This window comes from Arvicola amphibius, chromosome 2, assembly GCF_903992535.2.
Source record: "Arvicola amphibius chromosome 2, mArvAmp1.2, whole genome shotgun sequence".
Lineage (NCBI taxonomy): Eukaryota > Metazoa > Chordata > Mammalia > Rodentia > Cricetidae > Arvicola > Arvicola amphibius.
The window spans coordinates 34,732,119-34,756,418 of NC_052048.2; the positions used below are offsets into that span (position 1 = coordinate 34,732,119).

The following is a 24,300-nucleotide window of genomic DNA, read 5'->3' on the forward strand; positions in this document are numbered from 1 at the left end:
TGGTGGACTGCTCCAGACCCGAGCGCCGGTCATACACGACTCCAAGGAATAAAAACCCCTGTCCTTCCACACAAACACAGAGCACAGACCTCATGCAGCCCCAAAGGGGCAGGAAGAGACTTTAATTAGGGGAAGGGAGGATTCATCAGAATCAGAGACAGCGAGCGTGGGAGCAGAGGAGCCGGAGCAGGCGAGGCCCAGCTGGGCACTCAAGGACTCACCTCTGCACCTCCAGCACAGGCACTGTACCCAGACAGGCAAGCCTTGGGGCCTCTCAGCTGGGGAGGTGTTGGGGGGGGGCGACTCCAGGTAGCCCCTGCAGCCAGAAGTTGCCTGGCTTTTGGACCCCAGCTCCTAGGTCTGCATGGCAATCATGGATTCAGCCCTTGCCCCCAACCAGTACAGTGGCCATCTTCAAGCAGAACTCAGGAGGCTAGTAGGGAGTCCTTACCACCTCTACTAGGCCCAAGGAGGCTTGTGAGTACGGCAGCAAGGAAGAGAGACTGGAGCCTGAAACCTCCCTCTCTCCCCACCTGGGGTAGCACAGGAAAAATAGTCGCCTTCTGGCTCCAGGCCCGCCCAGACCACAGCGACCAATAAGGTACAATCACTGGGGCCAGTCACAGCCACTGGAGGTGGAGGTTGTTTAAAAAAAAAAAAAGACAAAAAGGTTACAGTCTTCTACAAGCACAGAGTTTAGGTTTCAAGACATTAAAAAAAAAAGTCTGTCCCGGCCCAGGGGACTGAACATCAGAAGCTAGCCTGACCAGACACGTGTGGGCTCGGGGCAGGTCCACTGCTGCCTTTTTACACAGCCAGCAAGCACACCACACCCGCCTCCCGCATCCGATGCCCACCCAACCCAGCTTCCTGCTGCTGCTGCACCGCTGCTCCAGGGTTGACTCCAGGACACCGTCGCAGATGCGCAGAGACACAGGGAAGGCCAAGGGGGAAGGCCACGAGATCCAGCCAGATGATTTAAAACTGTCAAAGAGAATGACAGGCAATGAATGGGGGTTATTATATCCTACCCGATGAGCCTGTTCCAGGTGAGCCAGCTCTGAGCTGCTCTTGTTCAGGTCTCTGAGTACAGGATCAGCTTTTGGCACTTCATGAGCATACTCTTTGTGAACCTCCATGTGGGCACTAGGAATCAAACCCAGTCCTCGGAAAGAGCGACAAATGCTCTTTACCACCAAGTCACCTCTACAGCTCCATGAGCACGCTCAATCTGGCTGAATTCTGGCAGTGATCTGAAGGCACTAGCCTAGAACACGGGTTTTAAGTGCTAAGGGCTTCCCCACAGCTTGTTTGGTAACGGAAGCAGCTTTAGACATGGGACCCACATGGGGAGGGCTGGAGGACTCTGAGCCAAGGAGAGAGGGACAAGGTCTAGTGCTTTATGTTAGACTTTGAGTGACTGTCAAAGGACAGCAGGGCTTAGCAGAGCTTTCTGCTCCCTGTGTAGCACATTCATAACCCTAGCCTTTAGGAAAGCAGAGGCACAAGGAGCAGGTCAAGGCCATAGTCAACGGCAAGTGAATTCAGGGGCAGCCTGAGCTGTTTCCCTGCCTTCCTAGAAAGATCAAAAGAAAGACAGGGAGAGCCGGTGGTGGCAAACACCTTTTTAATCCCAGCACTCTGGAGGCAGAGACAGGTGGATCTCTGTGAGTTTGAGACCAGTCTGGTCTACAGAGCCAGTTCCTGGACAGGTTCCAAAGCTACACAGAGAAACCCTGTTTCAAAAAACAAACAAACAAACAAAAGAAAAAAAGACTAGGAGGGAAGGAAGACAAAAGGAGGGAAGGGAAGAGAGACATAAGGAAGGGACAGGACAGGACAGGACAGGACGAAATGCTTTCTGCTCTCAGGTATCACCATGGTTCCCAGAACAACCCTGGACACTAATAAACCAGAGACTGCAATGACGAACACAGCCCAAGACTGGGTCACATGATGCTCAAAGCTATGAATTAGTTGCCATCTGTGAAGGTAACAGATGCCACTACCAAATTCAAATTTGAGGATTTGTTTGAACAATTTGTTCTGGCCTGGCTGTGTAGGTTTGCAATCCCAGTTACTACAGCGGCTGAGGTGGGGTGACTGCAAATCTGAGGACTCTTGGGACTAAAAGTAAAAGCAGGCTGGGCTAGGGCTCAAGCAGCACGAGCAAAGCCCTTGGCTTGGCTCAACTCCAAACGCCAGAAGCAAAAACCAGGACAAGGAGGCAGTAATAGGCTGCAGCTGCCTGGTGGCACCCGTTTTCAGAGGTAAGTGCTACCATGTCCCACCAAGCCCACCTCAGCCCACTCAGCCGGGCGGTGGTAGCACACGCCTTTAATCCCAGCACTCGGGAGGCAGCAGGCGGATCTCTGTGAGTTCGAGGCCAGCCTGGTCTACAAGAGCTAGTTCCAGGACAGGCCCCAAAGCTACAGAGAAACCCTGTCTTGAGAAAAACCAAAAAAAGAAAGAAAGAAAGAAAGAAAGAAAGAAAGAAAGAAAGAAAGAAAGAAAGAAAGAGAAAAGGAGGAAAGGAAAGGAAAGGAAAGGAAAGGAAAGGAAAGGAAAGCCAAGCCAAGCCCACTCTACATTCCTCTGCTTTCAGTTATTAGACACTGGGCACTTTGAGAGCCTCACCTTACTCTCAACAAAATGCTAACATATGTCTCAAAGGTTTTTTTCAGGGGGCTGGAGAGATGGCTCAGTGGTTAAGAGCATTGCCTGCTCTTCCAAAGGTCCTGAGTTCAATTCCCAGCAACCACATGGTGGCTCACACCCATCTGTAATGAGGTCTGGTGCCCTCTTCTGGCCTGCAGACATACACACAAACAGAATATTGTATACATAATAAATAAATATTTTTTAAAAAAGGCTTTTTTCAGTAGGTTTTATTTAATTGTGTATGAGTCTTTCTCCTGCAGGTATGTCTGTACTGCCCGATGCCCAGAAATCAGAAGAGGATTTTAGATCCCCTGAAACTGAAGTTACAGATGGTTCTAAGTCATCACACTGGTGCTGAAAACCTTACCTGGTCCTCTGGAAAGAACAGCAAATGCTCTTAACTGCTGAGCAAATCCGGCACCTTTCAGACTGTTTTTAAGTTTTTCTTTTTAAAAAATAGAACAAAAGTAAACAAAACCCAAACAGAGAAAATGTGAGAAACTAGGGGAGGTGATGGGGTAGAGTGCTTTCTGGGTATTCACCAACACCACCCATGGAAAGAGGGGTGTGTGCCTATAATCCCAGAGCTGGGGGCCGGAGAGGGGGGCGCAGACAAGCAGGTCCTGGGGATTGACTGGCCAGTGAATTCACAGCCAGTCTGCTGAAATGGCAGACTCCAAGTTGAATGAGAGACCAAAAACAAGGTGAAAGGCAAAAGAGAATACAACCAATGCTGATGTCTGGGTGGCCCCTGCAGACATGTGCAAACATGCATGTACTACATGTCCATGCACAAATACATTTCTAAAACTAATGGGCTGAAGAAATTAACACTATGGTTAAGAAGACTTGCAGCTCTTCCAGAGGACCTGAGTTCAATTCCCAGCACTCATGTTGGGTGGCTTGCAACTGCCTGTAACTCTAGTTCCTGGGTAGCCAACTTGGTCATCAGGTACCTCCTTAGGTATCTGCACTTGTGCGTATGTATACACACACACACACTTCAAAATAATAATAATAAAAAATAAAACTAAAAAAAACCCAATAAGGCCGGGTGGTGGTGCATACGCCTTTAACTTTAATCCCAGCACTGGGGAGGCAGAGGCAGGCGGATCTCTGTGAATTCGAGGCCAGCCTGGTCTACATGAGCTAGTTCCAGGACAGGCTCCAAAAACTACAGAGAAACCCTGTCTCAAAAACGAACAAACAAACAAAACAAAAACAAAAACAACAATAAAAAAGAACATAAATTTATTATACATTCTGGGGTCAGGGCTTTCGCTCAGGGATCCTGTTAGGCCAGGATTTGCTTTTCAGCATTTTGTCTCTCACTGGTCTTATATTTATTCCGTATTTATGCTCTACTCCATGGGGCTGGTATACAGGGACAGGACACTCTGGGAGGACACCATTTGTCCCCTCTGTCACACACACAGGCACACTGGGCTTCAGGTCCTGTGAGTCCCATACCTGGCCCCACCCTTAGCCCCTGCATCCATTTCAGGTGTTTTTTGTTTGTCTACTCCCTCACAGCTGGTCTGGCAGGGGATGGTACAGCCTGGAAACAACACCATTAAACCCAGGATGAGCCACTGGGTTTATTGTCCCAAGTTCTGAGCCCCTCTCGGCCAGAAGTACAGAGCTGGTTACTGCTCCCATTCCACTCAGGATTCATCTGAAAGAGATTGTCCCAGTAGTCCCTACCCTGTCCTTTAGTCTGCCCACCTGTGAAGCTCAGAAACACGACTGGGAAGTTCTTACACATTTACTTAACATATGTATAAGGTTCTAATACGGCTGACTGGTCAGACCTCTGCCAAACTCCCAGTTTAAAGGGAAGCACGCAAACATCGGAACAATGAAACAAACCAGAACCCCACACATTTACTACCCACTCCAGACATGGGAGGGGCAGGCCCTATTTTGAGTGGTACATGAGTATGCTGTTTAAACTTTACTGCCTCCATAAAAATTTAAGTGCAGCTAGGTATTGGTGACACACACCTTTAACCCTAGCACTCAGAAGGCAGAAGCAGGCAGATCTCTGTGAGTCCAGACTGATCAACATGGCGAGTTCCAGGCCTGTCAAGGCTACATAGTGAGACCAGGCATCAAAAACAAAAGACAACAAATATGAAGTATGAGGGGCTTGGAGATGAAATCACCGGCCTCTCTGGAGTACCTGAGGTCCAGTGCCTGCACCCACAGCGGCCAGCTCCTAAAGCCCCAGGTGACTGCACACCCTGTTCTGGAATCTGTGGGCACAATCATCTCTACCCGCCCCCCAGTACTCTCCTAATGCTCAGCCTCCCCGAGAGGTGCACACTAACAGCAGCATCCATCACTGCTGCGGAAACCAAGGCTCCTCGAGCAGTTCGGTGATGTGCCTGTGGGAGGCAGGAGGCAGGCCCACACTTGGGTCTGATTTGGAGTATAAACAACACTGCCTTGTGCGCTGGCCACCCACAGGATAATTAAACCCCAGGGGACATGGGTATCATCTCCATTTTTAGGATTCTGAACTCCCTTGGGCTGGGTCTGTTTGCACTAGTAAGGAGAAAACATGAACTCTACCAAGGAGGGATCAACAGCTCTGAGAAGAATGTATCAACAAACCAGAGACTGGAAGGCAGTGGCCATCCTGAGTCTCTGGACAAAGCTGCGCTGCGGCTCCTCCTCCCAGAGCAGCAGTCCTGCAGCTGATCAGCACAAGTCGTGAGCAATGGGAAACATGTTGAAGAAAGCATAGCAGTAAGCCTGAGAAACAGACACTGAAGAAAATATGTATGTCTGTTTGTGGACTGATGCGTAACTCTCAGAGGAGTCACAGGTACTTTATCTTCCTCACTGCGGGGTTTGAACTAGGACAGGTAGAGACTAGGCAGAACTGGGAAATACAGAATTCATGCCTACAATTCCACCAAGACTTGCCTCCCAGACTTGCAGAAATTAAAACAACAACCCGAGGCTCAAGGATGAACTCTGGCCACACCCAGGACTATCTTGTCAATGCCACATTCCCAGAACCCACAGTTTCTTCCACCTCTGCTACGGAGTGGCAAGGCCCTACTCACATTCTTGAGGAACTCCTCGGCCACAATGCGGGCCCGGGCATTGACTGACAGCTTCATCTCACTGATCTCCTTGTCAATCTCCTCCATGAAGTGGATCACAAAGTCCACCAATTTGTGTTTGTACATCTGCTCCGTGTGGAAGTTGGTGATGAGAAAGCTGATGTCATACCCCTGGGGAGAGAAGCCAGCGGGGGGGGGGGGGGGGGGGAGACAAAATGAGCCCCAGGGACACTTGGTTGTCATATCTTTTTCACTCTCACACAAAGCTTCCAACTGCTACCATCTTCTCCCAGGTTATATACTCATCCTTCAGTCAGCAATCCACTTGCTTGGGGAGAGGGCATATGGGTGAGTTCACATTGTGTGTGTCTGTCGGACCCAAGCAACTGAACCCAGTTCAAAATTGTGTGCCAGGTCAGATGTTCCTGAAAGTCTGTGGCATAAACAGTCCTGTGTTCAAAATGGGCAAAGGGAATAAAGGGACCACCTATCCTACTTCAAAGAATCCAGTCCAATAGTAAAAAACACAGGAGAACTGACCCGGCCGAGGATGGACTGGAGCTGTTTGCCACAGGAGAATGTGTGAGAAGAGTGAGCTCATTTACCCTAGTGGCCCCAGAGGTTAGAGCAAGGACAGAGAGAGAGGTGGCTCAAGGGTGGATGACGGTCTTTACTGTTCTAACATGGTGGCTGCTAGGTCGGTCACCAGGGAGACTTAGCAGGGAGCCCATGGAGTGGACTCAAGCACCTTTAAATACAAAGGCAGGCAGCAAGCATCTCACTGCTTACTGGGACTTAAGTTGGGGAAGCTTAGGAAGGTTTTTGTTTTGTTTTTCTTCCTTTCTTCTCCCCCCCCCCTTTTTGGAAATATGTATCAAAATGTAGCCTAGGCTGGCCTCAAACACATGATTCTCCTGTCTTAGTCAAGAGTACAAGAATGCCCACCACACCCAGTGCAGGAAGGATTTTGAAATCACTATTTTTGTCTGTGACAAGGCCCAAGATTTTGTGAAGCAGGGCACTGCACAGACCTCCCCCTCCTAGGGTTCTGTCTCCCTACTACCATGCATGGCTGACTCAGTCAAGGCAGTGATACGCTAGAGCTGGACAAGCAGCAGCCCTTGGCCTACAATCCCACAGACCCAGGGAATAGCCGTCCAGTTACTTGCCCAGCAGTGCAAAGTCTTGGGCTCCATCCCCCATACTGCAAAAATCAAACAACCCCGGGCCACCCAGAGACAGAACCCTGGTAATTACAAATACCAGAAGCATAGGCCTCACCTCCACAGGTTTCCTTCGAAGGATAAAGAAGTTCTCTGCTCGCATCATCATGAAGCGCATGAATTTATGGCATAAAATCTTCTCAATCTCATCAGCCTGGTGACAGCAAGGGAAAGACGGCTCTCCAGTCAACATGCAAAACCACTGTGAGCCTGGCTTTCCAGTGCCAGGACCTCCCCACTGCAGAGGCTTGGTGGGAACAAAGACTGCCGACCTCTGAGCTGCTAGCTGAAGGGAAGACCCAGCCAGGGTATTGCTGAGATCTCGTCTCATGCCGTGGAGGGACTCTGGCAAGCTAGTCTTTCATCAGCTCCTGTATCTGAAGCTACCTGACCTTTCTCATGTCACTCGTGTGGCACCACCACCTGGGTATCAAAGGCTTCCTCAAGGAGTATCTACCTTGACATTACTAAAATCCAACAATCCCCAAATCTCTCCTTTCTCAAATCTTCCAATTACTCCTACATCTGGGCCATCAGACACCAGCAGAGCCACACAGCCTTCTAGTGTGTCCTTACCTTTTTTTTTTTTAAAACCCTGAAAGCTTTCAAAGGCACGAAGTTGCTAATCTGAATTTTGTAACATTGTTTTAATTGTATTTTTAGGGTTGTCTGCTGGGGAAGGAGCAAATGAAACTGTTTTCCTACTTAGGATACAAAGTTTCTCTTCAAGCTGAAAATAGAATCTAGGTCAAATATAAAACAAACATTAAATAACCATTCAAGTGATACTAAGACAGACAGCAACACCCAGACCTCTGTGATAAGCATTTGTCAAATATTGCCTAAGGAAACGTGTAATAAACGAAATTCTATTTCATACATATATAAATTGGAACAGAACAGAAAGCCCAGAAAGAAACTGAAATATTTATAATCAACTGATTTCCAACAAAAGCACCAAGATCACACAACAGCAAGAATTTCTTCAACAAATTGTGCTGACAACTGAACATTCATACGTGGAAGATTGAAACTAGACCCTTATTTTGTACCATATACAAAAATTAACTCAAAATGGATAGAAGACCTGTAAGTAGATCCTCCAACTATAAAACTACTTGAGAAAATACACCAAGAAAATGCCATGATACTTGTCTGGGAAATTACTGTTAGACAGATATTCAGTTCCGATAGTTTCACCAGAGCTCTTGTTGGCATTTTCCTTTCTGATTCTGGATGTATCATCCCACCTACTGCTAGCCTACACAGTTGGTTCTAAAAGGCAAGCTAGAATCAGATGGTCTTCTCTCTCTCTCTCTCTCTCTGGGGGGGGGGGGATTTTGTATGTGCATGTGTGCTGTACCATCTATTTTTAAATGAAGTGGCAATTTCAAAACCTATGGCTATCAAACCAGTGCTGGTTGGTTGGTTGGTACTGTGCTGAGTACGCACAACCATGACCTGTTAGAAACCTTCTCTGGCCCAACACCCAACTGGCCCCATGTCCTTGCCTGCTACATTTCCTTTTCTGTAATCCAGAGCAAAGCCTTTGAGATAGGGTTGCTGACATTTTATTCTACTGACCTACTTTTTGTTTTGTTTGTTTTCAGATAGGGACTCACCAAGTAGCCCAGGCTGCCCTTGGCTTTCCATCTTTAGTCTCAGATGTCAAGTGCTAGGATTACAGGCATGTGTTACTATACCTGCCTCTACCAGCTTGCTCTGGCCAGTCATGCCACGTAAATTCCTGCAAGCAGGCTCTGACTCTAGCCGGCTGACCTTCCAGATAGGACCCGCTGTAAAGAGCACTCCTAACTATGCCCCTCCATGGTGACTCACCTGTTTCACAGCAATGCTGACCCGGACAGAGTTGATGGAACCCTCGATCAAAACCTTTTCCTTCTCATTCCTGCTGATGGTAACAGGTTGCAATAGGAGCTCTTTGCTACTCCTAAAAATACAAAATCAGAGGACCAAGCTGATGCCATTGACTCCAGGCATTTGTAAAGGTACCCATGATTTATGAACTGTCGCCATTTGAAATGCCTACTGAAAACCTTGTATATCAAGTAATAACACAGTCCATCCTAACATTTGAATTGTTTGATTCATAGCAATCACTTTGGGGATGGGGAATATAGTTCAGCTGTAGAGTGTGTGCCTAGCATGCCCAAGGGCCTGGGTTTAATCCCCAGCAATAAAATAATTTTATCAGCTTTATTTCAACTATGTACATCCCAGATTTTTTTCCCCCTTTGCTTCTTTTGGTTTCTTGAGAAAAGACTTGTTGTGTAGCTGAGGCTAGCCCTGACCCTGTGGCTCTATTGCTATTGCCTCAGCCTCCCATGTTCTGGGATTAGCAGTCTATGTCATTTCTTGCCAGGTGAAATTTCAAAGAGGAAGAATATTTACTTACAAAATGAAAACCAGACAAGAGAAAAATGCATTCAAAATACGAAGTATTTGGGTGTAAGAGGGTCTAAACTGTCTGGCAGTTATTAATGATAAAAAGTAAAAAAGTCCTGATCCTTGAATTATTAATTCAGAGATGTCATCTCTGGGAACTAAATCCTGTTGCCACTTCTGGAGCTGCCAGTGACTCAGTAACACTACCGGAGACACTTCTGCACAGCTCTGCTCCAAGAAGCCACACTCTGGGGTAGGTTTCCCATAGGTTTTGGCCTGTCAACCCACTACCCTATTTTCTTTTCTTTCTTTTTTTTTTTTTTTTGTTTTTTTGTTTTTTTTTTCGAGACAGGGTTTCTCTGCAGCTTTTTTTTTTTTTTTTTTTTTTTTTTTTTTAGAGCCTGTCCTGGAACTAGCTCTTGTAGACCAGGCTGGCCTCGAACTCACAGAGATCCGCCTGCCTCTGCCTCCCGAGTGCTGGGATTAAAGGCGTGCGCCACCACCGCCCGGCTCTACCCTATTTTCTTAATTCCAAATTGGGAACCACCATTCATCCAGCAGCAGGATACAAGTCACTGAAGGAATCTTGGCAGTTCTAAGACATTAAATTCATGACCCCCCCCCCCTTAGATAGGATCTACTCTTCTCAGCCCCACTCTGGCCTTCTCCCTACCTGACTTCGACCTCTGGCTTGTTGTGTCTTTCCACGACCTGGGAGGAGAAGTTCTCCAGGCAGAGGGCAGCCTGCAGTGTGGCCCGCACGGCACTAAGGTAGGGGCGGAGAGTGGCAGTCTGCAGAAATAAACCCAAGATTAGGAAGAACCAGAGTCTGCCTCACCAAAGCCAGTCGTGCCCTTCCCCCCCCCCCCCCACATGGCTCCTATGGAACAGATAGTACTGAAGGCTTCAGGCAGTCATCACACAGAACAGAATACACCACACTCTCAAGATCCAGCCCAGTCGGGAGCCTGGAGTGGTGGTTCCCAGAAGCAAACAATGCTGCTTGGCATTTAGCAAAATGCAGAGAAAAAAAAAAAACAAAAAACTGACGGTTATGACCTAGGGGCAGGGCGGGGACTATGGACTCAAGTGGACGTACGCCGCATGGGGCATGCTCCCTAACATCTGGAATGCACAATAGAATTACCTAGCCCCCAAAGTCACCAGTGCCGAGGCTGGGTAATACTGGTCTAGAAGGGTCCATGTCTTCCACCTATTTTCTACACTGATAGATGTATTGATCCATGCCCTGAGCATGCTGGAAGTTCAGTCAGATTACTTCTACTCTCAAATAGCTCAACTGGGATCACAAGGGCTAATGGAGGGCAAAATGTAACATTACTCGATTTTTAAATAACCTATACTAAGGAAGCTAGTTTGACTAGATACTAGATCAGGGAGGTTTTACAACGAGAAAAGTAGACTGAGGACATTCTCAGTAGAGTGGACAAGGTCAGCTCTAATCATCAGCTACATTGTATCTCCGTCAAGCTCTCCCCTCAGGGCTTATCACACCGCCCGTCACCTATACTCTCCTCCCAGCTGCTTAGGTCAGTCCCTCAGAGCTCAGCTTATTGAGGCCTCTTCCTTCCTCAAAGTGGTCTTTTCTACTTCCTCCCCCAGCATTTACCATAGCTTACGATGTGTACACTTTACATAAAATCCACAAGACATTTTCATGTATTCTGTTACACGAATTTTCCTTCACTAGATTGTAATTCTCATGGTCAAAAGACAACTTTATTCAGCCATGCAGGCTGCTACTAACTCAGTACCTCCTGGACAGTGTCTTACAAATTTCCTATAGAGTAAATGAACACATTATCTATGAGAAGCATTTTAAATCACACAGATTAGGCTAAGTGAATCTAGAGAATCTAGATGCCTCTCAATGTGACAGGAAGCACTGGGACTTTCTAAGGAGGAAGTTACATGACTTCAGCAGCACAGAGGCTCTCTGGAGAATGGAATGGAGAGGGAAGTGAGACTCATGGTGAGTACAGACTGGAGCAGTAGAGACAGGCAGGGGAAGTTGAACAAGTGAAGACAAACGGGACAGACATCAGACAGACTGGGGGAAAAGCCAAAAACCTAACTTCCGGTCAGTGGTTACGTAGCTCGGCATCAGGGTCTGTCTACATACTAGAGAATTCTATTTATATGTCAACCAAGAAAAGGCAAAACTAGAAGGGGGAAAAATTAGAAGTTGTCTCAGGTAGTGGGTAGCATTGGAAGAGTGACAGAACTTCTCTTCCTTGATTGTAGCAGCAGCTGATTATTTTGTCAATAGCCAAAAGAAAACTAAAAGTGAATTCTAGGTAGCTAGCCCTGTGACATTTGCTTTTTAGTGAAAAGATGGCTTCAAGTACATAACCTTAAGCTAGGTGGTGGTGGCTCACACCTTTAATCCCAGCACTCACGAGGCAGAGGCAGGAAGATCTCTGTGAGTTCGAGGCCAGCCTGGTGTGAGTTCCAGGATAGGCTCCAAAGCTACAGAGAAACCCTGTCTCGAAAAACTAAACCAAAACAGAACAAAAAAAAAAAAATAAGTACAATAAACTTAAATACTTAAAAATGAAAAGCTATCTCCTCAGCCAAAGGGAAATGGCTTTCAGAATGAGGAATGAAACCAGTTAGGACACAGGAGAATGAACAAGTTTAGAAAAGTGGATGACATTTGAACAGAGGGTCTAATTTCAATGTGTCTCCTCCAGACAGTCGCGTCACAGGAGCGTGGCAAGCAGTCCAGTCTTCAGAACTGAGGTCATCAAACCCACCGTGACCGGGAAATGCAATAGGAAGAGAGACCCAACAGTACGGGACACCTACAGATACAAACCCGAGCATCCCCTGGCAGAAAAGGGCCAGCGGTCATCAGCGTTTACACACCTTAAGGTCAACACCGTACCGCACTACTAGGAAGGAGTCTGAATCACCACAGAGCCTTCATTGACGCCTGGAAGCAAAGGGCTGGAAGGACCGAGAGGGTGATAGAGTGGACACTTGCCTCGGGGTGCCGTCAGACCAAGAGGGCAGGCGGGGACAAGGGGGTATACTTAGGAACCTCTACCGTGGATGGAGAGGAGGCCCTGCTTCATTCCTCGGTGGTACTACCTCGGCTGCGAGCCGCTACCACAGGCCTAGTAGCCCCGCTTCCTGCCTCCTTCGAACTTTAGGGAGAGGCAATTCCTTCCGGGGATGCCAAACTTGGAAGCCTCTGGGCCCGCTACTGCCCAGTTCACCTCCCAGCTCGCCCCTTCCTCCTCGCCTCGGCCCTCGTCCCACCCTCTGCCTCCCCATCCTCATCGCGCCCTCTCATCCCAGAGCAACCTCCGGCTGCAAGCCCTGGCTGCAAACAGCATCTCCCCCAGACTCAAAGCCTCTCCAGGCAAGACACAAGAAGGCCCCCAGCCCAGGGTCTCTCACCATCGCGGGAGCCGTCTGGGCCGGAAAGCGGAAGTGCGGAAGTGCCCGGCCCCACGACGCCTGCCCTTTCGCGAGAGGCGCAGCCGCAGTCTCCGGCAGCACTTCCGGGGGGAACCATTTCGGTCAGGACCGGGGAGGAATTCCCGAGCGACGTTCGGATCTCCGAGACGATTCCACACTCGGACCGCTGGGACTTGTAGGAGGCCTGAAGTGACAAGGAAGCACTCGAAGCTCCTTGGATGTCCGTACATCTTTTGCCAGCGCCCTTGGTTTTTGTGGCCTTGGTTGTAACTTTACCCCCCCACGTAACAATAGTACAGCCCGACCTCAGGTTGGGCACCAAATTAGGACAGGCCGAGCCGGAGAAGCCCGACGTTTCTTCCGGTGGTGCACTCCTATCCTCTCCGGGCTCCTCCTACTAGCAGCCCTGAGGCTCGGCCGGGAAGCCGGTCCCTAGAGAACTCGATTCTGAGCCCGCCCTAGCCCCTGGCTGCTTCCTGGGGGCGCCTCAGGCCTAGCATTCCACCTGTCGGAGGTTCGTAGGTGGCCTAACACCTCCCCCTCTCAGGCCACTGTCGGCTGGCCGTGTCCCCGCCCTCGCGTCAACTGCAGGGGGCCCGCCCATAGCCAGTTCCGGGGCGGTTGCTCTGATAGCCCTGAACTCCCCGCCCCCTCCTGCGGCCCGGGGCCTGTAGGAGGCCTCAGAGAGGAGGTAGGAGAGGTGGGGGCTGTGTGAGGGGCTCCCTAGAGGACGAGGACCCTGGAGGCGGGATCTTGGGGCGGCACACAGGTGGAGCCAGCCATTAAGCAGTCCCACTTCTGTGCCAGGCACTGAACTGGGCATTTGACGAGCATCACCTCTTAATCCTCAGAACATTCCAGGGAGGTAGGTACCCTTGATGTCCCCATTTTACAGATTTATACTTTCTAATGGGGAAACGGACCGAGGCATCATTTCTTGTCCTGGAAAAAAAACTGAGATTCAGGTTAAATAGCATGCTTAGGAAGGGCACAGAAGAAGAAAATGGGCTGGAACTTAGTTCTGTCTGCTTGACCAGCTCGTGTTCCAAATTAGCTAGGGACAGAGAGAAGATGCAAAGGTTTGGAATGAGGTGAGACAAGGAGAGGCTGGTCGAACCCCCGTAAAAAAGAATGTTTGAAACAGCCCACCATAGGAAAACAGGCGATAGGAAGGTAGGGCACACTAGTATCTCTCTTGTACTGCAGGTTTAAGACTGTTTGGGTTTGAATTGCAGTTAGGAGGCTGGGCCTAATCATGTTGTAAACCTAGCTGCTTGGGAGGCTGAAGCAGGTGGTTCATAAGTTCAAGGCCTGCCCTGGCAACTTAGTAAGAGCTTGTATCAATAAAAATTCATGAAAGGAGGCTGAATGTAACCTAGCATGCACACGGTCTGGGGCCCTGACCTGGCTCCCCTGTACAACCCAGGTGTGGTTACATGCCTGGATTTCCATCACTTGGGAGGTGGGAATAAATCTTTGGTTTACTTAGCTACTTTGAGACCAGCCTGGGTTGTAAAAAAAAAAAAAAAAAAAAAAAGTAAATAAAAAGGACTGGAAGCCAGGTGTGGTGGTACACACCTTTAAGCCAGCACTCTGGGAGGTAGAAGCAGGTATAATGAGTACCAGGCCAGCCAAGGCTACATGGTGAGACTTTGCTCAAAAGAAAAAAAAGCACTGGAGATATAGCGTGTGTGAGACTCTGGGTTCAGTCTTAGCACTACCAAAACAAAAACAATGAATTGCAGTTAGGAATCTAGGCAACTCTTTTTGAGTCTATTTCCTTTTTTGTCAAGAAAGAAAGCATAAATAAAGTCCACCCCCAAAACTGCATAATTCAGTGGCGCAAGCCTCTGGTGCACAGTCGGGACTCTGACCAGAAGCTTTGCTGTCATCCTTATTTATAAAGATCCTGAAGCTTGGTTTCTTTGTTGGGCCTCTGTCCTGTTCTTCTTCGTCTCCCACCCAGTGGGCTGCTCCTCTCTAGTTTTCCAGGGTCCCATCTCCTGGGCCATGAGTGAGCTGAAGGACTGCCCATTGCAATTCCATGATTTCAAGTCTGTGGACCACCTGAAGGTCTGTCCCCGGTACACGGCAGTGCTGGCCCGCTCTGAGGACGATGGGATTGGGATTGAGGAGCTGGACACCCTGCAGCTGGAGCTTGAGACCCTGCTGTCCTCTGCTAGCCGGCGACTGCGTGTGCTGGAAGCTGAAACGCAGGTGATTTCCCCATCACTGGGGATGGACTGTGTCAAGTTATGGGATGGGGCATTAACTCTCTCTGTTGAGGCTGAGGGATGGATAGGAGAGAGATCCTAATGGGAATCATTAGGACAGCAGAGTTAAGTCCCAAAGGCCAGGGATGCCATCCAACTGGACCCTAGAAGATGGACTCTGACCGCTGTAGTCCCTGGATTCCCTGGAAGTTTCCTTAGATACCCTGTAACAGTCACTTGTTTGTGTAGACAGGACTCCCAGGCTGGTTGATGATTGAAATGAAGGTTAAGGTTAACTGGGAGTCTTGATCGTCTCCAAAAAACCAACTACCAATGTATTTCCACAGGACGGCTATGCCCTTGGGCATAACCTTTTTTAAATTTCTTTTTCTTTTTGGTTTTTCGAGACAGGGTTTCTCTGTGGCTTTGGAGCCTGTCCTGGAACTAGCTCTTGTAGACCAGGCTGGCCTTGAACTCACAGAGATCTGCCTCCCAAGTGCTGGGATTAAAGGCGTGTGCCACCACCGCCCAGCTTAAATTTCTTTTTTTTAACCTTTCTATCAAACAGTCTGGCAAGTTTGGTGACAGAGGAATCAGTGTAGACCTATAGTTACCTTCATGCGAGAAAGTCACACAGGAAAACCTAGGCTTTGAAGGCTCAAATGCTAGATCTCTCGTTATCCACAGTGGGAAAGAGGTGCTTGTCTCTTCTCTCCTTCTCAGTGGCTGCCTTTGTGTGTTGCAGATCCTTACTGACTGGCAGGATAAGAAAGGTGACCGCCGCTTCCTGAAGCTGGGTAGAGACCATGAGCTTGGTGCTCCTCCAAAACATGGGAAGCCCAAGAAGCAGAAACTGGAAGGGAAGGCAGGACACGGTCCAGGTCCTGGCCCAGGACGACCCAAATCCAAAAACGTTCAACCCAAGATCCAGGAATATGAATTCACTGATGACCCTATCGACGTGCCTCGGATCCCCAAGAATGATGCTCCCAACAGGTTCTGAGCCTGAGCACATAGAAGAGAGCTAGAGGGGACCTAGGGACTTGGTGATGGAGTCTTAGAAGGCCCAGGGCTAAGGATAAAGGAGCCCAGAGGCGCCTACTCAGGGTCTGCTTCTCCCTGCAGGTTCTGGGCCTCTGTGGAGCCCTACTGTGCCGATATCACCAGTGAAGAGGTACGAACACTAGAGGAGCTCCTGAAGCCCCCCGAAGATGAAGCTGAACATTACAAGGTAGAAACCCTGGGCTTCACTGTCAGAGAACAGGAGGGCTCAGAGGTGCCTCTGAATCCTAGGCAGCAAAGCCTGCATCATCTACCTTTTCCCTTCCCAGACTCCTGCTGCTGCATTTCCCCTGCAGACACTGAGGCTCAGCTTCCCCGAGTGGTGCATGTGTCAGTGAAGTCCATCTTGTCAGCTTGCCTTTATCCTAAGAGCCTCTGAACACACTTCCTGCTGTTAGTCTTCAGCCACGCTTTCTTTCTTTATTTAATATATAAAAGTTAAGTTCCTGTTTCATTTCCAAGACACTAGAACTTGTTATGGTACCCAGGCTGACCTTAAACACTTGGATTCACCTCTCTCGGGAGGTCCCTGGATGTATAGAACCACAAACATATATCACTACACCTGGCTTAAAAGTTTTTGGTTTTGTTGAAACTGGATTTCACATGGCCCAGGCTAGCCTTGAACTTTGTGTAGCTAATGATGAGCCTGAACTTGTGATCTTCCTCTGACTCCCTGTGCTGGCATTGCAGGTGTGTGCCACCATGCCCAGTTTTGCAGTCCTGGCGGAACCAGGAATCTATGCATTCCAGGCAAGCTCTCTACCAGCAGAGATACAGCCCCAGCAAGTTAATTTTGTTTATCATGAAAATAAAACATGCTCCATAAAAGAAAGTGGACACGTCCAGTGATAGTGGCGCACGCCTTTAATCCCAGCACTCGGGAGGCAGGGGCCTCTGTGAGTTTGAGGCCAGCCTGGTCTACAAGAGCTAGTTCCAGGACAGGCTCCAAAGCTACAGAGAAACCCTGTCTCGAAAAAACAAAAACAAAAGCAAAAAAAAAAAAAAAGAAGAAGAAAAAAGTGGATAAACGTGTGAGGAGGGGACTACCACAGGGCAACTGCCACCTTAGACTTCCCCCAACCCGTTAGCCACAAGATGGAGTGGTAACACCTGGATTCCCTTCTTCAGTTTTCCTTGGCCGCGGCCCTCTTTCCTGCTGCATTGATCAGCTACACTAGCCATGTCTCCCTCCTGCTGGTCTCACTAGGGTCTGTGCCCAAGCTCTTCTGAGCGAACCATGCTACTGCCACCCTAGATGCCTTCCCAGACTCCTCAGTAGAAAGACACCTGTCGCCCTTGGGAGGCTGAGGCAAGTTTGAGACCAGCCTGGGCTTACAAGTGTGAGGTCCTTTCCCCAAGAACAGAGGAAGTGGTCTCACTTTGTGACTCCGTGGTCCCTTGGCTGCTTTAATTACACTTACCTGAATTAAAAGAAAAGAAAACATTTCTTTGAGGCCAGAAATGTAGTTAATGATAAAGCTCAGAGGTAGGACAAGTGTTTAGCGTGGACAGGGCTCCAGATTCAGTCATGACCTAAAGAACTGCAGAACCTGTAATCTCACTCACTGTGAGTTTGAGATCAGGTTGTTCTACACAAGTCCCTGTCTCAAAGCAAGACAGAAAGAAGCAGGGAAAGGCAGTCCATTTCCACAGTGTAAGTTTAAGCAATACACACACAATCCCTTCTCACCCCTGCCTTGGGCCCTACTTCTCTTTAGAAGAACTACCTGTGATTAAGAGGATCCATAGACACAGTATTTTATACTTTATATCTTTTTGTTGTTTTGTGTTTTTGCTTCTTTCGAGATAGGGTTTCTCTAATAGCCCTGGCTGTCCTGAAACACCATCCTGGGCTTATAATTTACATCTTAATTATTATTGCATATCGGCTTCTAGATGTATTTTAATTTTTGTTTTGTTTGTTTGAGACAAGACAGTGTCTCAACCCAGGCTCAGGCCCAACGATCATCCTACCTTAGCCTCCTGAGTCCTGAGACAACAGGTGTGTGCCACCACGCCCAGCTGTTTCTTCATTCTTTATATACCTGTTTCTTTTACTAGAGTGTAAGTGTAAAGATTTTTATCTTCTGGCCAGGTGGTGATGGTGCACGCACACCTTTAATCCCAGCACTCGGGAGGTAAAGGCAGGCCGATCTCTGAGTTCGAGGCCAGCCTGGTTTACCAGCTAGTTGCAGGACAGCTAAAACTGTTACACAGAGAAACCCTGTCTTGAAATAACCAAAAAGAAAAAAGTATCTTCTTTGCCTTTTTTGGCATCACCCTTCACCTTGGGCTAGGGACTTGGGCAACAAATAAATGAAAGAAAAAGAAAGAATGGAGTGCTTTCTGTTAGCGTCCCATGCCAGGAGAGTCTCCCTCTCACTATCTAGGCTCAGGTGGCCAATGTTTACCGCTTAGAATTGAATGGTGTCTTTGCTGCAGATTCCTCCACTAGGGAAACACTACTCCCAGCGCTGGGCCCAGGAAGATCTGCTAGAGGAGCAGAAGGATGGGGCTCGGGCAGCAGCCGTGGCTGATAAGAAAAAAGGCCTCATGGGACCACTGACTGAACTGGACACGAAAGGTAAGTCCCTCAACACCCTGTCTACACCAGGCCAGGGTCTGAGTTCCCAGAGCTTCAGGCTTCCTTCTGCTCTTTCTCTGGCCACTGCAGATGTGGATGCCCTGCTGAAGAAGTCTGAGGCTCAGCACGAGCAGCCGGAAGATGGGTGTCCCTTTGGTGCCCTGACACAGCGCTTGCTGCAGGCCCTGGTGGAGGTGAGCACTCAATTGGCCTGGGAACTACAAGCTAGGTGTGGTAGCATATACTTGTAATCCCAGCAACACACTATAGAGTCAGACTATGGGCTGGAACTTATAGTCATTCTCCTGCATCAGCTTCCCAGTGTTGGGATAGCAGATGTAAGCCACCACACTTGGCTTCCATAGATGCCTTTGCTGAGCGTTGGTTAAGGGGAATCCCATGCATCCTCTCACTGGAGCCATGTGCTGTGTTAGTTCCATGATGCAGGTGAAGAAATTGAGGTTTAGGAAAGGGGAGTTTGCTTCAGACCACAGCTAATAAATAAAGGTAGAATTCAAACCTGCACTTGAGGTTTCCATGTTTATGCCCTGCTTGACTTCGGAGACATCCTTTTATGTCCTTGAGCCTCAGTTTCCTCTTCTGGCTCTAAACACAATAGTTTTTCTCTCAGGGAACAGTCGGGGTGTGCATTCCAGGTAGGCAGAGGCAGCGGGAAGGAAATCTGCCTTAGCCCAGCAGAGACTCCAGCTTATGTGGCTTTTCATCCTGATCACTGTCACCCTGGGTGTGGTTACCGCACCTGGCCCTCAGAAATGGGTGAGGAGGAGTATGTGAAGGAAGTGTTCTGGGTGTGACTGACACTCTAACCTCGTGAGATCACTGGAGCGTTTGTCCCCCAAGTGCATCTGACTGCAGGGGAGCCTGGGGAATGTAGTGTAGCTCAGCTGCTGTGGAGGAAAGCAGTGTTGGCTGGCACAGTTCCCTGTCACTGTTGTGCTTGTGTCCCCTTCTTTTGCTATCAATATTCCCCTCCCCTCAAAAAAATGGATTTCTGAAATGATCAAAGCTTTGAAGGAAACTTTTGTTTTGTTTGTTTGTTTGTTTATTTATTTATTTATTTGAGACAGGGTTTCTCTGTTTAACAGCCTTCGCTGTCCTGGAACTTGCTTTGTAGACCAGGCTGGTCTCGAACTCACAGAGACCCACCTGCCTCTGCCCCCCAAGTGCTGGGATTAAAGACGTGCGCCACCACCGCCCGGCTAGAGGATGCTTTTTTACACGAGTGGGATGAAAAAGATGACAGACTATTTCTATCTAGCCTGTGGAGACTATCTGTATGTCAGAGAGGAGCAGAAAAATGGGGATTCTATGGCTTTCTTCTAACCTAGCTCTGATTTTTAGGAAAATATTATTTCCCCTATGGAGGACTCTCCTATTCCTGACATGTCTGGGAAAGAATCAGGGGCTGATGGAGCAAGCACCTCACCCCGAAATCAAAACAAGCCCTTCAGGTGAGTGCCATCCCATCTGAACTCCAGGCTTGACTGTCAGCTTCTGTCTTCTCACGGGGACACATCTTTGTAAAAAGAAGCTAAGGCCATTTGACCAAGCACAAATGTCTCTGATCAAAGTTCTGGCCTCGTTTCTGGACAGACTTAGCATAGACTTGATCACTGTATCTTTGCTTCTCCTGGAGATAACCCAAGTGCCTATCTAAATGCCAAAACTATATATGAAACAACTCAGTATACTTGACATGAAAGAATTAAAACAGTAGAGTGCCAAAGTGGGGGAAAGGAGTGATCTTATTTGTACTTTTAAAATATACTTAGCTAGGTGGTGGTGGCGCATGCCTTTAATCCCAGCACTCTGAAGGAAGCAGCAGGCAGATCTCTGTGAGTTCGAGACCAGCCTGGTCTACAAGAGCTAGTTTCAGGACAGGCTCCAAAGCTACAGAGAAATATATATATGAGATAGAAAAAAGATCTTGGAAATGTCTATCATAAGAGATTGTAACTCACACATAACAAGGCCTGAAACATATGTGTGGCTATAGTGGGTTCACAAGGTGAAGAGGCCCCAGGATCCTCTGAGGGAGCCTCCAGCTAGCTCTCAGAACTCAGGTGCTGGCCTTGCCTACAGTGTGCCACATACCAAGTCCCTGGAGAGCCGCATCAAGGAGGAGCTGATTGCCCAGGGCCTCTTGGAGTCTGAGGACCGGCCTGCTGAGGACTCAGAGGATGAGGTCCTTGCTGAGCTGCGCAAACGGCAGGCTGAGCTGAAGGCACTCAGTGCACACAACCGGACCAAGAAGCATGACCTACTGAGGTGAGTGAGCACTGTGCCGGGGACCACCCTGCTCCCCCTGGTTGTGTCTCAGATGGATGTCAAGTTCCAGGGCTCTAGCACCCACAACTGACATGGATGGATTTGATTCTTTTTTCAGATTTTTTTCATTTTAATTGTGTGTATGTGGGTTTATGCATATGAGTGTAGGTGTCTGTGGTGTCAGCTGGAGTTATTGTTTGCTAGCTGCCCAGTGTAGGTGCTGGGAACTGAACCCCTGCAAAAGCAGTACACTTTTTAACCACTGAGCCATCTCTCCAGCCCTGTCCATTGGTAAGTATAGTTTGGTAATATATATAGTGTTATATTGCATTGCATTTCTTTGGTTTTTGTCTTTTTATGTGTGTTTTCATTTTCCTCTTTGTTGAGACAGGGTTTCTCTGTGCAACAGTCTTGGCTGTCCTAGAACTCCCTTTATAGATCAGGCTGGCCTCGAACTCACTGAGCTCTGCCTGCCTCTCTGTCTCCCAAGTGCTGGGATTAAAGACGTGTGCTGCTACCACCAGCTTTATTTTCTTTTTCTTAATGGTATTATTTAATCAAAATACCACAGCAGTGGAAAGATAACTCAGAGGAGGACGTGCTTGCCACTAAGCCTGAGTTCAGTCCTCAGCACCCACACAAAAGCTGGCCATAACCGCACACATCTGTAACCCCAGTGCTTGGATGGGAAGAGGCAAGCCTAGTCAAGTCGGCCTGTCTAAGATCCCATTAAAAGATCCTGCCTCAAAAAAAGAAGGCAAGGGGCCAGCAGTATGGTTCAGCAGGTAAAGGCACTTACTGCCCACCTGATTTCAATACCTAAAACCAGATGATAGAGAAAGAAAACCAACTCCAGCAAGTTGCCCTCTGGTCTCCACATACACACCATGGCATTCAATCCCCTAATAAATACAATTAGTAAAAATAAATAAGGCGAAGCATGCTAGAGAGAGATAGCCAATATCAGCCTCTGGCCTCCACGTGCAGCACACACATGTGCTGGAGCTCAGCCCTGGAGCTCTGTGCTCCAGCTGCAGGGTCGTAAGCAAGGCACTTTGGGCCCAAGCAGCAAGGGGGACTAGTTTTCCTAGAGACCTACAGCTCCGCCATCAGTGGAACTAAGTCACATCCACGCATGGTTGGCGTGTGGAGCGGCATGCACGTCTGTAATCCTAACACGTGGAAGGAGTGTAGAGCGGCACGCACGCCTGTAATCCTAACACGTGGAAGGAGTGTGGAGCGGCACGCACGCCTGTAATCCTAACACGTGGAAGGAGTGTGGAGCGGCACGCACGCCTGTAATCTTAACACGTGGAAGGAGTGTGGAGCGGCACGCACGTCTGTAATCCTAACACGTGGAAGGAGTGTGGAGCCGCATGCACATCTGTAATCCTAACACATGGAGAGTGAGAGCTCAGGCCCAGGTGAAGCCTCTCTCAGGTATTTGAGTCACTTGCTCCACCTGAGCCCCGGTTTCTTCGCTGGTATAACATGGGAATAATTGTTCTCACTTTGAAAGACTGTTGTGAGAACTGGCTGTGTTTTGTTTTTTAAGAAAAGGTTTCTCTGTGCAACCCTGGCCATCCTGGAACTCACTCTGTAGACCAGGCTGGTCTCCAACTCAGAGATCAGCCTGCCTCTGCCTTCCGAGGGCTGGGATTAAGGATGTGCACCACCACTGCCCGGTGCTTATGGATTTTTTAAAAAATGTTTATTTTTTTTTATTTTGTGTGTGTATTTTTGCCTGCAAGTATGTCCATGCACCAGGCATGCTGAGCTGTCTCTCCAGCTCCTAGGTTTTATTTTTAAGCTAGGGATAGTGGCTCACACCTTCCATCTTAGCAACTGAGAGGTGGAGGCAGAAAGATTGCCTCAAGTTCAGGGCCAGCCTAGACTATAGTGTGAGACTATCTCAAAAAAAAAAAAAGTATTTTTAGGTTCACAGCAAAATTGACAGAAAGGTAAGAGATTTCTTGTATAGTCCCACATGCTGCCCAAACTATAAGCAGCATTAAGTTAACATTTTGGAACATTTAAATAATGCCATACACACAGTCCCAGATCAATGTGGCTTTGCATCTATACACATTGGCTGTGAATGAAACAGGCCAAGGAGTGCCAGCCGCAGCTGGGATTGTGAGGAGGCTCAGTCCGGAAGAAGGAGGGACAAACTCTGGAGATGAGATAACCATGACACTTGGCCCCACAGGTTGGCGAAGGAAGAGGTGAGCCGGCAGGAGCTGAGGCAGCGGGTCCGCATGGCCGACAATGAGGTCATGGATGCCTTTCGCAAGATCATGGCTGCCCGGCAGAAGAAGCGCACCCCCACGAAGAAGGAAAAGGACCAGGCCTGGAAGACCCTGAAGGAGAGGGAGAGCATTCTGAAGCTCCTAGACGGGTAGCCTCGCCTGCTGTTGGCCGCTTCCCTGGCCTGGCAAAAGCCCACTTCCTTTGAAGCCGTTGCTGGGGGCTGCCAATCAAATGACAACAGTCTCAGGGCTGAAATACTCTCAGGCCACTCTCTGAGCTTTTGTGCAGCCAGCATGCAAGGCCTTACTGTGCAGGCCTGGACCTAGCATCTGCCTGGGGCCCCAGATGAGCGGGCTTGTTCCTGGCTGTCCCCTCGAGGACTTCTTCCTTATGGGTTTGTAAAGTACAGACTGAAGAATAAAGTGACTGCTGTGTTTTGTTTTGTTTTTTAAAATTTTCAAAAATACCTACAGTTTTTGAGTATCTGTTACTGTGTAGGAAGGGCTTGGATAGGTTAAAATGTTTCAGGAAGGCGTGTTTGGTGGCTCTCAGCTTGTGGCCACTCACCCACATTTATTTTCGAGCACTCTTTTCTGAGCCGGCAGGAGCTGAGGCAGACAGTGAGGTCATGGATGAGGGCATGGTGGCAGGAGGGTGGGTCCTGGGATTCCTCAGGCAGGGCTGCCTTCAGAGCTACTGCACAGGGCCACAAGGACCCATTTCCTTAGGCTTCCACAGTGCCAGCTCTCACTGAGGTGTCTCAGCTGTGGGTAGCCGGAAGGATCAGCCAAATGCTTCATTTGTGTCTGTTACTGAAGCCAGCTGGTTGTGGCCTTCCCAAAAAGTAACAAGCCTTGTCCGTCCCAGATGTCCCCGTGTCTTATCTAAGCCCAAACTGGGCTATCGTCCCCATTTCCGACACAACCGTTAGGGTTAAGGTAACTGCTGCAGTGGTTCTCATCCTGTGGGTGGCGATCCCTTTGGGGCTCAACATCCCCTTCACAGAGGTCACCTAAGATCATTGGAAAACTCAGATATTTACATTATAATTGATAACAGTAGCAAAATTACAGTTATGAAGCTGCAAT

At 48.6% G+C, this 24,300-nt stretch overlaps 2 protein-coding genes across 6 annotated transcripts; one reads left to right on the forward strand and one right to left on the reverse strand.

Moving 5' to 3' along the window:
• Positions 1-90: 90 nt before the first annotated feature.
• On the reverse strand, positions 91-12,896 carry Arpc4 (actin related protein 2/3 complex subunit 4). The gene is made up of 6 exons (XM_038318425.1): positions 12,791-12,896; positions 10,038-10,156; positions 8,798-8,909; positions 7,017-7,112; positions 5,736-5,906; positions 91-984 (listed from the first exon to the last, which is right to left on the reverse strand). Exons 1-6 carry the CDS (start codon positions 12,791-12,793, stop codon positions 979-981), a joined length of 507 nt encoding a protein of 168 aa, XP_038174353.1. The 5' UTR covers positions 12,794-12,896; the 3' UTR covers positions 91-978.
• A 255-nt stretch (positions 12,897-13,151) lies between these two features.
• Positions 13,152-23,678, forward strand: Tada3 (transcriptional adaptor 3). Of its 5 annotated transcripts, none has more exons than XM_038320767.2 (10): positions 13,152-13,325; positions 13,619-13,676; positions 14,778-15,028; positions 15,770-16,020; positions 16,150-16,255; positions 18,532-18,673; positions 18,764-18,867; positions 20,036-20,145; positions 20,777-20,962; positions 23,172-23,678. In XM_038320767.2, the coding sequence occupies exons 3-10, from the start codon at positions 14,822-14,824 to the stop codon at positions 23,362-23,364; spliced, it is 1,299 nt and encodes a 432-aa protein (XP_038176695.1). In that variant the 5' UTR covers positions 13,152-13,325; positions 13,619-13,676; positions 14,778-14,821; the 3' UTR covers positions 23,365-23,678. The 5 variants fall into 5 exon arrangements, with proteins under 5 accessions (XP_038176695.1, XP_038176692.1, XP_038176693.1 ...); XM_038320764.2 differs by having other exon boundaries at positions 14,796-15,028; XM_038320763.2 differs by lacking the exon at positions 13,152-13,325 and adding an exon at positions 13,456-13,502 and having other exon boundaries at positions 14,796-15,028.
• The last annotated feature ends 622 nt before the right edge of the window (positions 23,679-24,300 follow it).